General features: G+C 39.3%; 1 protein-coding gene across 3 annotated transcripts in view; it reads right to left on the reverse strand.

Moving 5' to 3' along the window:
• Positions 1 to 13,235, reverse strand: part of dock1 (dedicator of cytokinesis 1) — a 555,786-nt gene that overhangs the window by 160,019 nt on the left and 382,532 nt on the right. For all 3 annotated transcript variants that reach the window (XM_072239408.1, XM_072239407.1, XM_072239409.1), the window contains one exon: positions 2,791 to 2,891. In XM_072239408.1, the coding sequence (XP_072095509.1) occupies positions 2,791 to 2,891 (101 nt within the window). The remainder of the gene's footprint in view (positions 1 to 2,790; positions 2,892 to 13,235) is intronic.

Consider the following 13,235-nt stretch of genomic DNA (forward strand, 5'->3'; position numbering starts at 1 on the left):
AATAAAATCCAAAATTACCAGGAAAGGGAAAAAACATGAATTAAAAAATAATGAGATATAGAATAATGGACTATCAGAAATAATTGAAATTTAATGTTGAGTCTGCAAAGTCCCAGCGTGCCCAATTAAAAGAGGAGTCATTCACTGAACATGAATTGATGTGGGAGATCATGCTCCAAGAGAGAAAAGGGGGAAATGACAGAGTTGCATGTCTGGATGCCCTTGTCATTGGAAGGTGCTTCTGAAGAAGGCTTCAAGATGTGCTACATTAGATCTCATAGGTGACACATTATGTGGCACATTGCACCAATGATGGATGGATGAAATGGTTGAAAAGGTGTTTCTCTGCTTGGTGTTAGAGCTATATTTACCTGGGTAAGCGGAAAATGTTCCATTACATTCCTGATTGTGTTTCATAGACAGTGAACAGGCAAATATAATAGAATAACCAACCTTTATCCTGAGAGCTGTGTTTATGGTTAATAGTGCCTCCCTGGTGAAATGAGAGGTCTTTCTTCTCTGTTGAGAGTTGCTCATTACTAGTGTGAGGTGAATACTACATGCCAACTTTCAACGCAAGCATATTATGTCAGTTCTCCTGTATGACGACGTGCTGCTTCAGTATCTTAGGAGTTGTGAATAGTGCACAGAAAGCAATAAGCAGCAAACTTCCATACCTTTAGCTTATCAAATAAGTCACCAATGCAGAAAATGAATACAGTTTTGTTGGATGTTCTGAAGTAGAGATAAATTGCCTCAATTACAATCCTCTTTCTATCTGTGAGGAATGACTCTACAAGGCTGCTGTAATGGAGCAGCCTGATTACTGACACAGTTAGTTCTGAAGTATAATTGCATTGGCAGATCCCGTAGTTATTGCTTTATCTGGTGTGTTCAGCTGCTTTCTTGGCATTAATTTGTAAATGTCAAATTGGATTCTGTGTTGGACAGAACTCCAGTAAAAGGTTGAGATGGATCATTCAATTAGTGCTACAGGGTGAAGATGCTTGTTGTTGAGAAAGGGATGCTCTTGGAGCTTCCTTCTCCAGCTTGTTTTTAATTGTCACTACCATTAAAAGATTGTAGAGGTTGGATCTGATCTATTAGTTGTGAAATTAGTTATGTTTATGCTGAAGTTTTTTTCAGCCATATTGTGAAAATGAGCTCAATTACATTTCCTTAGTGTTAGTTATTCAACTCATCACATGCAGCAAAATCATGCTGGCAGTTATGTCATCCAGAAATCTTCAGACTGATTAGCAGAACTGCCAATGAATCATTCTTGATAATGGTGATAACTGATAGTGGCGAATCACATTCCCTTCAAACTCTGCACCACCACCACCACCAATACCAGTGCCCTGACCCACCTTCTGCACAAGTGTATCACTTTGTGCTCTCACTACCTTTAGCATTCCTATTAACCTGCATTCAACATGAAGGAGTACTGGTTCATCGGCTGAGAAGGAGAAGTGGATAATAATATGGAGCTTTCTTGCACATAACAGTAAGCATACATTATTTAATCCAGCATAACAAAGAAACGCCACAAAAATATGACCTGGAATTTCTAAGTATGCTAGAGTTTTAGGAGAGTTATGCTAACCGGGATGATTATACTAGAACGACATGACAATTTGCTTCAGTTATGCGAATGTATTGTAGTCATGAGTTGAACCAGCGAGCTATGTTTTCAAGACCTAAATTATTTACACTGCAGTTTAATATTCTAGCATTAGTTTAGTCTTCTGCCTGAAAAAATATAATCAAAAAAGTATTGATACTGCATTTCACCTTATACAAACAAAATATCCATATCCCAGAGCATATCAGTTCAGTAGCTTGTGCCATCTGCTTGATTTAGCTGTGGCCCTGTAGATGTTTTTCCTTGGAAACAGCACTGGCACATCAGCAGAAGTGTGACTAGTGGAAAGACTGGTTGCAAATCTCAGATCCTCAACAAATTATTCCTCAATAGTACGCAGTACTTGCCCGAAGTTCGGTGCAGGCACTTAAAATGAAAATTGAAATTGCCTCATTTTTGACAGCCAACAATATATCTAAATGATAGGGATCACCTTTACCACGTTCCTTTCCTGCAGTTGCTAGCCTCGTCAGCCCTTGGAGGTCTGATAAGCCAAGATGCAAAATCAGCTCTAAGCTCAGCTGTTGTCTCAAGGGAAGTGTAACTCCCTCCCATCCCACTTCAATGAAGGGTTGAGGAAGAGGACAGAAATCAGACAAAGTATGACAGCATGCACTTTGATAAATGGAATCTAAGTGCCGGTTATTAATTAAATGGAAAAATATTGCACATGAACGAAACACAGAGATTTTGGTATTCTGGTGTTTGAATTGAAAAATGCTGCAGGCAGGTGCAGCAGGTGATTAGAGGGGCAAACTGCAAATTACCCAATTGTCCTTTATTCCAAGGATGTTGGCTATTAGAAACAGAACAGCATAATTACAATTGTGCAGGGTGCTAGTTAGGCAATACTTGGAGTACCGTGCACAATTTTATATAGAAATGATATATACTGTAACTGGAAACACCTCAAAAAGTTAACGCCTTGGTGAAAGAATTGTCCGAACAAGAGCATCTAAAGAAATTAGACCTACATTCTTTGGGTTTTAGAAGGATAACAGATGATCATCTTTTAAGATCCTTTGAAAGAACCAATTTACAGTGAAACATCCGTTGAAATTGTAAGTGAAAATGTGTTCATCTCGAACAGAAAAAATACTCTAGTTTCTGAAATAAAAATCTGTTTATCATTTGGTTGGACTTACTTGCTGATTATTTTTGCACGTTTCGCACTGGAGAAGTTCTCCACCTGAAGTGATTCTTGAGTGAGAAAGGCAACAGCCAGGTGAAAGTAGTTGTTCCATAACTGTAAATTAGATAGTAAAATAAAGTTTGAAACAATAAAAACAAATACATGAAGTGTAGAATTATAACAATTATTGATGATTTTTGGCTTTGATTTTTCAACTGCAGAACTGCATTTATACTTCCCCAAATTATACAACAGAGATAATGGTGAGAATGTCACTGTTTATCATTAAATATCAAATTGGATCAAAAACACCTGAAATAGTATATGCAAAATCAACTACGTAAATGTGTAAATTTCTGTCCAGTTGTTCACACTGGCACAAAAGTCTCATTGAGATTTGGCAATGAATGAGTAATATTGCTGCAACAATATACAGTACTATGCAAATGTCTTAGGCACATATATAGAGCTAGAGTGACTCTTGCACATTACTGAAGTGATTTAATGTATTGTATTGTATGGTTGGGAAAAGGGGACAGGAGAAGGGAGGGAGCAGGAAGAACCAGAGAGACATGCTATAATGATCAATAAACCAATTGTTTGCAATTAAATAACCTTGCCTGGTGTCTCAGGGCTGAGTGTGTCTGCAGCCATGTCAACCCCCGTTCCTGGCATCCCTTTTCTGTCACCAGTCCCACACCCCTCCGATGGCATTCCACCCTCGCTATTCCCAACATCCTTTGCCCCTGACACACTTATATACTTGTTCTCTGCTTCACATTGAAAATACAGTACCGTGCAAAAGTCTTACGCACCACATACATAGTAAGATCTTTGCACAGTACTATAGATTTCTGCTAAATATGCCAGAAGAGTTAAACCTTTTCTGTTATAGTGCTAGATAATCCCTTATCTTTGCAGTGAATTTGAAGATTTTACATGATTATATCTCAATTGTGCTTTTGGTGCCTATTATAGTCCACATTTCAGAAGAATATAGAAGGACAGGGATTGCTGTGAACCAGTAGAATATGAGCTGTGTGCTAGTACAAGATTTTACATAGAACATAGAATAGTACAGCACAGTACAGGCCCTTCGGCCCACAATGTTGTGCCGACCCTCAAACCCTGCTTCCCATATAAGCCCCCACCTTAGATTCCTCCATATACCTGTCTAATAGTCTCTTAAACTTCACTAGTGTATCTGCCTCCACCACTGACTCAGGCAGTGCATTCCACGCACCAACCACTCTCTGAGTAAAAAAACCTTCCTCTAATATCCCCCTTGAACTTCCCACCCCTTACCTTAAAGCCATGTCCTCTTGTATTGAGCAGTGTTGCCCTGGGGAAGAGGCACTGGCTATCCACTCTATCTATTCCTCTTATTATCTTGTACACCTCTATCATGTCTCCTCTCATTCTCCTTCTCTCCAAAGAGTAAAGCCCTAGCTCCCTTAATCTCTGATCATAATGCATACTTTCTAAACTAGGCAGCATCCTGGTAAATCTCCTCTGTACCCTTTCCAATGCTTCCACATCCTTCCTATAGTGAGTTGACCAGAACTGGACACAGTACTCCAAGTGTGGCCTAAGCAGAGTTTTATAGAGCTGCATCATTACATCGCGACTCTTAACCTCTATCCCTCGACTTATGAAAGCTAACACCCCATAAGCCTTCTTAACTACCCTATCCACCTGTGAGGCAACTTTCAGGGATCTGTGGACATGTACCCTCAGATCCCTCTGCTCCTCCACACTACCAAGTATCCTGCCATTTACTTTGTATTCTGCCTTGGAGTTTGTCCTTCCAAAGTGTACCACCTCGCACTTCTCCGGGTTGAACTCCATCTGCCACTTCTCAGTCCACTTCTGCATCCTATCAATGTCTCTCTCTTTTAATGATCAAAAACATTGCCACAGATAGGCAAGGGCCAAGGTGGCTCAATGAAGGTGATAGTGAATTTCAACAGAGATACCTGCTTTTACTGGAAGGTGTTTCCAAGCCATGAGAAACGGTCCACAGACCTATCATAGACCTTTCATATTGAAGGGTGGAGTAGTGCAGGACTTTTTTTTAGTAAACTAATTAATAATGACCTTGGAGCTAGCTTTACAAACATGCAAGTGTAAGCAAGTGCTGACTGCATAATGCAAGACTTATGTCACCTTGGTTTTGGAGTGGAGGCAATGTAATTTGAAAAACAATTCCAATATGTTCCATAGATTAGTTCCACCCAGTGATCTGGGGCAATATTGCAACAAAGAAAACCTATTAGGTTAATGATGCCACTTTGTTTGGCACCAGCCTTCAACAGCAGTGGATCTATTGCGGAATCACGAAATAAAATCACATCATGCATGCCATTGTACAGCATTCAAATCTGAGACTGATACTCCAAAGTCCTTCTCAAATGATGAAGTAAAAGATTGCTACGAGGTCAGAAACCTTCATGGACAATGGTTGACACTACTTTCTGACTTCTTATAACTGCTGGGTAGTGAAGGTTACACCTGTTGCACCTCAATACTGAAGGAATCTACATTGTAATTCAGGAATTAAGTCTTTGGCCACTGGGAGGAGTTAGGTGATTACAATAATTTTGCTTGCAGCAGGCAGAACTTCTGTGACTAATGCAACTGGATTTGTCTTCTTTCCTGAAAGTAATCACAATTGCATATCCCTGACATTTGTTTTTAAGATGTGGGACTGTATTATGGTGACTAGAATTATATGTAACATTCTCTAACTGTGGCTGAAGCAGTGTTTCATAAAGTTCGAAGATTACTTCCCTACTCTGATATTCAATGGACCACCCAATGAAGTAGGATCTCAGTTATCTTAACTATCATGTAGGTTTCATAAAGTCATAAGGCACTGCAACACTCTTTGGCCTGACTTATGCACGCCAACCGTGTAGCCTGATAAAGTGGCCACTGAGCATATGCACTCTTGTTTTGGACATGCCCTCTCCGGGAATAAAACCATGTACTTTCACCCTGCCCGCACCCCTCCTGATCTTCAGTAGCTCTATTCTTCCAATTTTTGCAACAAAGTAATAACAGGCCATACTTTCAATTTGATACTTGGTTATAAAATTGGCAAAACAAATAATCAAATATTCAATTTTACTTAGAAGTGAAATAGGAATTTCAGAATTTCCAGTTAATATTTAGTTATATATAAAGAAAATTAAACAAGTAGTGCAAAAAGAGAGGAAAAAATACTGAGGTAGTGTTCATGAGTTCATTATCCATTCAGAAACCTAATGGCGGAGGGGAAGAAGCTGTTCCAGAAGCATCATGTGTATCTCGTCAGGTTCCTGTACCACCTCTTTGATGGCAGCAATGAAAAGAGGACATATCCTCAGTAAAGGAGTCCTTAGTGATGGATTTGTGATTTATTGTCACATAATGTGATATTTTAACAACAACCCAAATGTCATATACCACTTCCAATTCAAACAAACATTGTTGCATTTCACAGTCAATCAAAATTATTCCAGTGGTACAATAAAGTGATTAAAAAAGTAAAGATTAAGGTAAAAAATTTACTTAGCTGCAGGACTAAAACTCTGATGAATCTGGGGTGTCCCATAATGAGCTGCCCAGGAAAACATTGCCCAGCAATGCTCTAAAATGAATAATCTGCAATGTGCTTATGTCATTGTTGTATGCCTGTCATGGAAGTTGTGTTGGAGTTGCAAAGGTGACTCATGACAGAAGTGGCTCTGCCAAATTTTACAAATTAACCTGGAAATTCCTGCCATGGGTTAAATCAATCTCTAACTGCATAGCATTGCAAAAGACAGTGTTCTCAAAGTGAATATCTAAACAGTACTATCCTGAGTACAGTTGAATGGAACTCCTGCTAAACATAAGAGGAATAGCTTTATATGACTATTAATAAACTAATCTTGCTATTTATTACTAAAACTGACCTTAGTAAAAGTGACCTAATGACAATGTGTCTGTTTATAACAAAGTTAAACTGTCTCTGAATGTCCTTAATCTGTTTCCTGCTACTAACACAGCTGACTATAACTACCATTTTTCCAAATTCCTTACAATGGTAATCTAGCTAGATGCAACTGAAGGCAACTTTTTAATTGTATCTAATTTATCAAAGCTAAAAGAAACACTGACAACAGCTTCTCTTCCCACAGTATCCCCAGGACCTCTTTTTAGCATCTCTTATTTCTCATCTGGATTGATGCCCAAGGAATTATCAACCAAAACAACCTATTGTAACTTTCCATTCATAATTTGTCAATACCCAGCTAAACCTCATAATCATCTTGTTGATACTTCCCATGCGATTAAACTGCCAGAATATCCAATACTAGAAAAGCATAACATTCTCCAAGTAAATATTGAGAAGATTAACTTTGGCCCAGTTACAATCTCCTTTCCATAAACACTAATTCCATTTCTCTCTCTCAGATATCCAAAGATGAACGAGTTTGGATTCAACATGAATATCATATTTCACTATGGAAGGATATTGGATCTCATCTTTGTATCATCACTAAATCTGCTGATATATACTTCAATACTTAGCACATGCCTTATGTACTGGTGAAGTCCTCACCCATGCCTTTACTATCTTTGGTTATCTTATACATACCTGGCTAGCTTCTGTCTTTTGTTCTCCATCAACTTAGTCATGAACACTAAAGTCTGTGCCTAGCTTTTATCCAGACCTAGACACCTAATACTCCCGTGCTTCAACATCCAATTAAAACTGAAATCCATGTATTCTATTCCTTCTTTAGCTTTGGTCCTCCCTACATTGCCATACCTACATTTGCTATTTCTCCAAATTCAAACTTGTGCTCCTCTCTGAATATACAGTGGCATGCAAAAGTTTGGGCACCCCGGTCAAAATTTCTGTTACTGTGAATAGTTAAGTGAGTAGAAGATGAACTGATCTCCAGAAGTTATAACATTAAAAATGAAACATTCTGTTCAACATTTTAAGCAAGATTAGTGTATTATTTTTGTTTTGTACAATTTTAGAGTGAAAAAAAGGAAAGGAGCACCATGCAAAAGTTTGGGCACCCCAAGAGATTTCAGCTCTCAGATAACTTTTACCAAGGTCTCAGACCTTAATTAGCTTATTGGGGTTATGGCTTGTTCACAGTCATCGTTAGGAAAGGCCAGGTGATGCAAATTTCAAAACTTTATAAATATCCTGACTCCTCAAACCTTGTCCCAAAAATCAGCAGCCCTGGGCTCCTCTAAGCAGCTGCCTAGCACTCTGAAAATTAAAATAAATGATGCCCACAAAGCAGGAGAGGGCTATAGGAAGATAGTGAAGTGTTTTCAGGTAGCCGTTTCCTCAGTTCATAATGTAATTAAGAAATAGCAGTTAACAGGAACGGTGGAGGTCAAGTTGAGGTCTGGAAGAACTGTTCGTGGGATTGCTAGAAAGGCAAATTAAAACCCCGTTTGACTGCAAAAGACCTTCAGGAAGATTTAGCAGACTCTGGAGTGGTGGTGCACTGTTCTACTGTGTAGCAACACCCGCACAAATATGACCTTCATGGAAGAGTCATCAGAAGAAAACCTTTCCTGCATCCTCACCACAAAATTCAGCATCAGAAATTTGCAAAGGAACATCTAAACAAGCCTGATGCATTTTGGAAACAAGTCCTGTGGACTGATTAAGTTAAAATAGAACTTTTTGGCCGCAATGAGCAAAGGTATGTTTGGAGAAAAAAGGGTGCAGAGTTTCATGGAAAGAACACCTCTCCAACTGTTAAGCACGGGGGTGAATGGATCATGCTTTGGGCTTGTGTTGCAACCAGTGGCACGGGGACCATCTACTGGTAGAGGGAAGAATGAATTCAATTAAATACCAGCAAATTCTGGAAGCAAACATCACACCGTCTGTAAAAAAGCCAAAGATGAAAAGAGGATGGCTTCTACAACAGGATAATGAATCTAAGCACACCTCAAAATCCACAATGGACTACCTCAAGAAGCGCACGCTGAAGGTTTTGCCATGACCCTCACAGTCCCCCAACCTAAACATCATCGAAAATCTGTGGATTGCCCTCAAAACAGCAGTGCATGCAAGACGGCCCAAGAACCTCACAGAACTAGAAGCCTTTTGCAAGGAAGAATGGGCGAAAGTCCCCCAAACAAGAATTGAAAGACACTTGGCTGGCTACAGAGAGTGTTTACAAGCTGTGATACTTGCCAAAGGGGGTGTTACTAAGTACTGACCATGCAGGGTGCCCAAACTTTTGCTTCGAAGAGGCCCTTTTCCTTTTTTGTTATTTTGAAACTGTAAAAGGTGGAAATAAAGAAGTAATCTAGCTTAAAATATTAAAGAAATGTGTCATCTTTAACTTCATGCCTTTTGGAAATCAGATTATCTTTTACTCACTTAGCTATTCACAGTAACAGAAATTTTGACCAGGGGTGCCCAAACTTTTGCATGCCACTGTAATCAGTTAATTTCCACTGGTTAAACATTCAATTGCCTCGGCTCTAAGCTCTGAAATTTCATACTTAAAAGGCCTTCATGTTTTGACTTCTCTTTACACTTTTGAAATACTCTTTAAAATCTTTAACCTTGACCAAGCTCTTGGTCATCTCAGAAATATAATATTATGAGTGACATAGAAAGGGTAGACAGTAAAAATCTTTTTCACATAGGTTTAAGGTAATAGAAAGGGGTTTTAAAGATGAACCCAGAATGTTTATTTTGTGTAAATTTTAGTAATTTGCACTGTACTGCTGCTACAAAACAATAAATTTCAAGATGTATATCAGTGATAATAAACCTGATTCTGGTTACACATGGAGTTGATGACATCTGGGTGGCAATACCAGAGGAGCTGATGGAATCAAATACAACGTTACATTTAAGAGGCATTTAGATGGAGATTTAAATAGGTAAAAATGTGGCCTTAACACAGGCAAATGGGATTAGCATAGCTGGGCAAAATACTCAACTTACACATGGTCGAACAAATTTTCTGCTTTATGATTCCATGACTCTAACTTCAACCTGTTACTGACAAATTGAATTGACTTTATTTATTACATCCCTCACATACATGAGGAGTAAAATCTTTATGTTACATCTCCATCTGAATGTGCAAAGTGCAATCATAGTAATTTTAACGATAGCAATGATACCGTCTGTGACTACTTTGGTACCAAAATAAATTTGTACTTCTACAATAGTGTGAAATAGTTAACTTTGCATTAATTTAGACACACTAGCCTTTGGCATTGCATTACAATAAAGTTCTCCATATTCTCCAAGTAAATACTAAGCTCAAGCTTTTGAAATAACTTCATCTCTTCAACTATTGATGAGCAACAGAGATAATCTGAAAATTACTGAAATTTATAGTTAATTCTTCATATTCTTTAGTTACAATAAATTGAAACTTGCAAAAGGGTTATATTTCATGGGCTAGAATTTTTTCCAAATTTCTTGATGAAGTTGCATATTGGGAGAACGAAGAAGTTATGAGACAATCAGCAAAAATGATTTAACAAACCAGTTTTTGAAATTATAGTACCTAAAGAAATGACACTGCATTTTGCAGGATATATGTAAATCAATATTCTCAGAGTTTAAATTTTCCATTTTGCGGGAGCAGAGTTAATCCAACTGCTTATTTGAATCACACTCCTGTGTCTGTCAAACCACTTTTCTAAACATGATGAACACAAAAAGATTTTACTTTTGAGTCTTTCTGAAAAATGATTACTTGAAAAACTATCAATGTACTAAGAAAATGGATCATGATGACACAAACATTGGTGGAGAGGCCAGTAGTGTTGAGGAAGCCGGGAGTCCACAGAAGGACTTAGACAGATTAGGAAAATGGACAAAGAAGTTGCAGATCGAATATAGTCCTCTGCCGTATGGTCTTATGGTGAAGTCTTATGTTAATACTACTTGTTTGAATAAAAAGGGCCACACTTTAAAAGTAGTTTGTTGCCAATGAAGCAGTCTGAATATCAAGCAGTCACAAACGTCACTTAAAAATAGCATTTCTGTTATTTTTTTCCTTCTTTCTAAATTAAACCCCCATGAACTGGCCAAGTTTCAAATGATACAATTCAAAGCTGGAATTGTTCGTCCTTTGTGAACATTTGCAGTTTTGTACTTTTTTCGAAAATTAAGTCTTGCTGTTACATTCAGTTATCCATCACAGTGCAAAATAAAAGCAGAAAGTGATAATAAGTGTGAATTCAATGAACAGTGGGAAAATGAGTTCTTGTTTTTAGCGGGTCCGTCAGGAAAACCATTGTGCATTGTTTGTGAAAACACTTTCTCACATAATAGAAGACATGATCTTAATAGCCACTATAAAACACAACATCAGACTGAAATAGAAGGAAAACTGAAGCTAGTGCTTGGGTCTGAGTTATGGAAAGAATATGTGATTAAGAAAAAGGAGGAAATCGAAAGAAGACATAATATATTTGTTAAAAGTCTCATTAAGGTAACTAACGTTTATCTTGTTTTTATATTAGATCAATATATCATGTAAAAATGCTAAATATGTCTATAATAACATATTTTTACGATTTGAATGGGGGTACAAGAATTGTATGGCGCATCTGAACTCGTGCGTGAAAAAATTGACGCATGGAATGTAAAAGGTTGGCCACCACTGGTTTAAACATATCAGAACAAAATTAATGTGAACACGAGGAATTCTGCAGATGCTGGAAATTCAAGCAACACACATCAAAATTGCTGGTGAATGCAGCAGGTCAGGCAGCATCTCTAGGAAGAGGTACAGTCGACGTTTCAGGCCGAGACCCTTCGTCAGGACTAACTGAAAGAAGAGCTAGTAAGAGCTTTGAAAGTGGGAGGGGGAGGGAGAGATCCAAAATGATAGGGGAAGACAGGAGGGGGAGGGATGGAGCCAAGAGCTGGACAGTTGATTGGCAAAAGGGATATGAGAGGATCATGGGACAGGAGGCCCAGGGAGAAAGAAAAGGGGGGGGGGAAGGTACCCAGAAGATGGACAAGGGGCATAGTGAGAGGGACAGAGGGAGAAAAGGGAGAGAGGGAAAAAGAATGTGTGTTATGTAAATAAATAATGGTTGGGGTACGAGGGGGAGGTGGAGCATTAGCGGAAGTTTGAGAAGTCAATGTTTATGCCATCAGGCTGGAGGCTACCCAGACGGAATTTAAGGTGTTGCTCCTCCAATCTGAGTGTGGCTTCATTTTTACAGTTCAGGAGGCCGTGGATAGACATATCAGAATGGGAATGGGGCATGGAATTAAAATGTGTGGCCACTGGGAGATCCTGCTTTCTTTGGCAGACAGAGCCTCCTGTCTTCTCCTATCATTTTGGATTTCCTCCTCCTCCTCCCACTTTCAAATCTCTTCTTTCAGTTAGTCCTGACGAAGGGTCTCAGCCCGAAACGTCGACTGTACCTCTTCCTAGAGATGCTGCCTGGCCTGCTGCGTTCACAAGCAACTTTGATGTGTGTGGCTTGAATTTCCAGCATCTGCAGATTTCCTCGTGTTCGCTAACAGAAGGTGTTTCACAGTTACGAAAAAGGCAGCGTGCGATAAAAGGCAGTGCGCAAAAAAAAAACAGCGCACGCCCCGAGCAGCTGCTCCTCCCCCGGATTCAGAACTGTTTTCTAGCTGGCATTGTTAAACACGTGCCTGTGAGCCTCTGTGTTTTACGTCGATTTATTTTGAGCATCCGTTTGCAAGATGAGTTCTAAGGTATCGGAAAAGCCTGAAAGAGCTCGTAAGGGTGTTACACTTAGCATAAAACTAGACAGAATTAAGCATTTCGATCGTGGTGAACGAAGCAAGGACAAAGTGAGTTTGGTTTGTGGAAGTTGACGAAGGTGATGTTGTCATCCCATGACCAAGAACTGATAGATGAAGAGCTGATGCAATTGGAAGAGGAAAGGATAACAATCGAAACCAAATGCAGTAGCGAATGGACCGAAAGTGAAGTCGTCCAGGAACTGAATGTGAAGCAACTGCATGAGATTTTCGCTGCAATGATAAAGTACAATTTTAATTTTGAAAGGGTACGTCGGTTTAGGGCATATTTGCAAGATGGTTTGAGTGCTTACAAAGAACTCTATGATAGAAAAATGCACGAGGCTAGCAGTCAAGCACACAGTCGTTTTTCAAGCCTTCCACACTCAGCCACAGCAGACGACAAACCTCGACCTTCGACATTGAGGCAGGCAGACATAGAAGAAGATGACTTCCCTGCCCTCATGGAAACAGACGACGATGAGATGACACCCCAGTGGTCCCAACCTCCGGGCCGCGAACAGATACCGATTCGTGGAGAATGCAGCAGTAGCCAGGACGCACCCAGCACATCTTTAAGAAAAAAGCTGAAATAAACAAGCTAATTAATTAGGTGCCGCCCAGCACGTAAATATCGGTCCAGATCAGAGGCGATTGCCGATTGCATTGCCTCTGATCTGGGCCGACAT

This window comes from Mobula birostris, chromosome 21, assembly GCF_030028105.1.
Source record: "Mobula birostris isolate sMobBir1 chromosome 21, sMobBir1.hap1, whole genome shotgun sequence".
Classification (NCBI taxonomy): Eukaryota; Metazoa; Chordata; class Chondrichthyes; order Myliobatiformes; family Myliobatidae; genus Mobula; species Mobula birostris.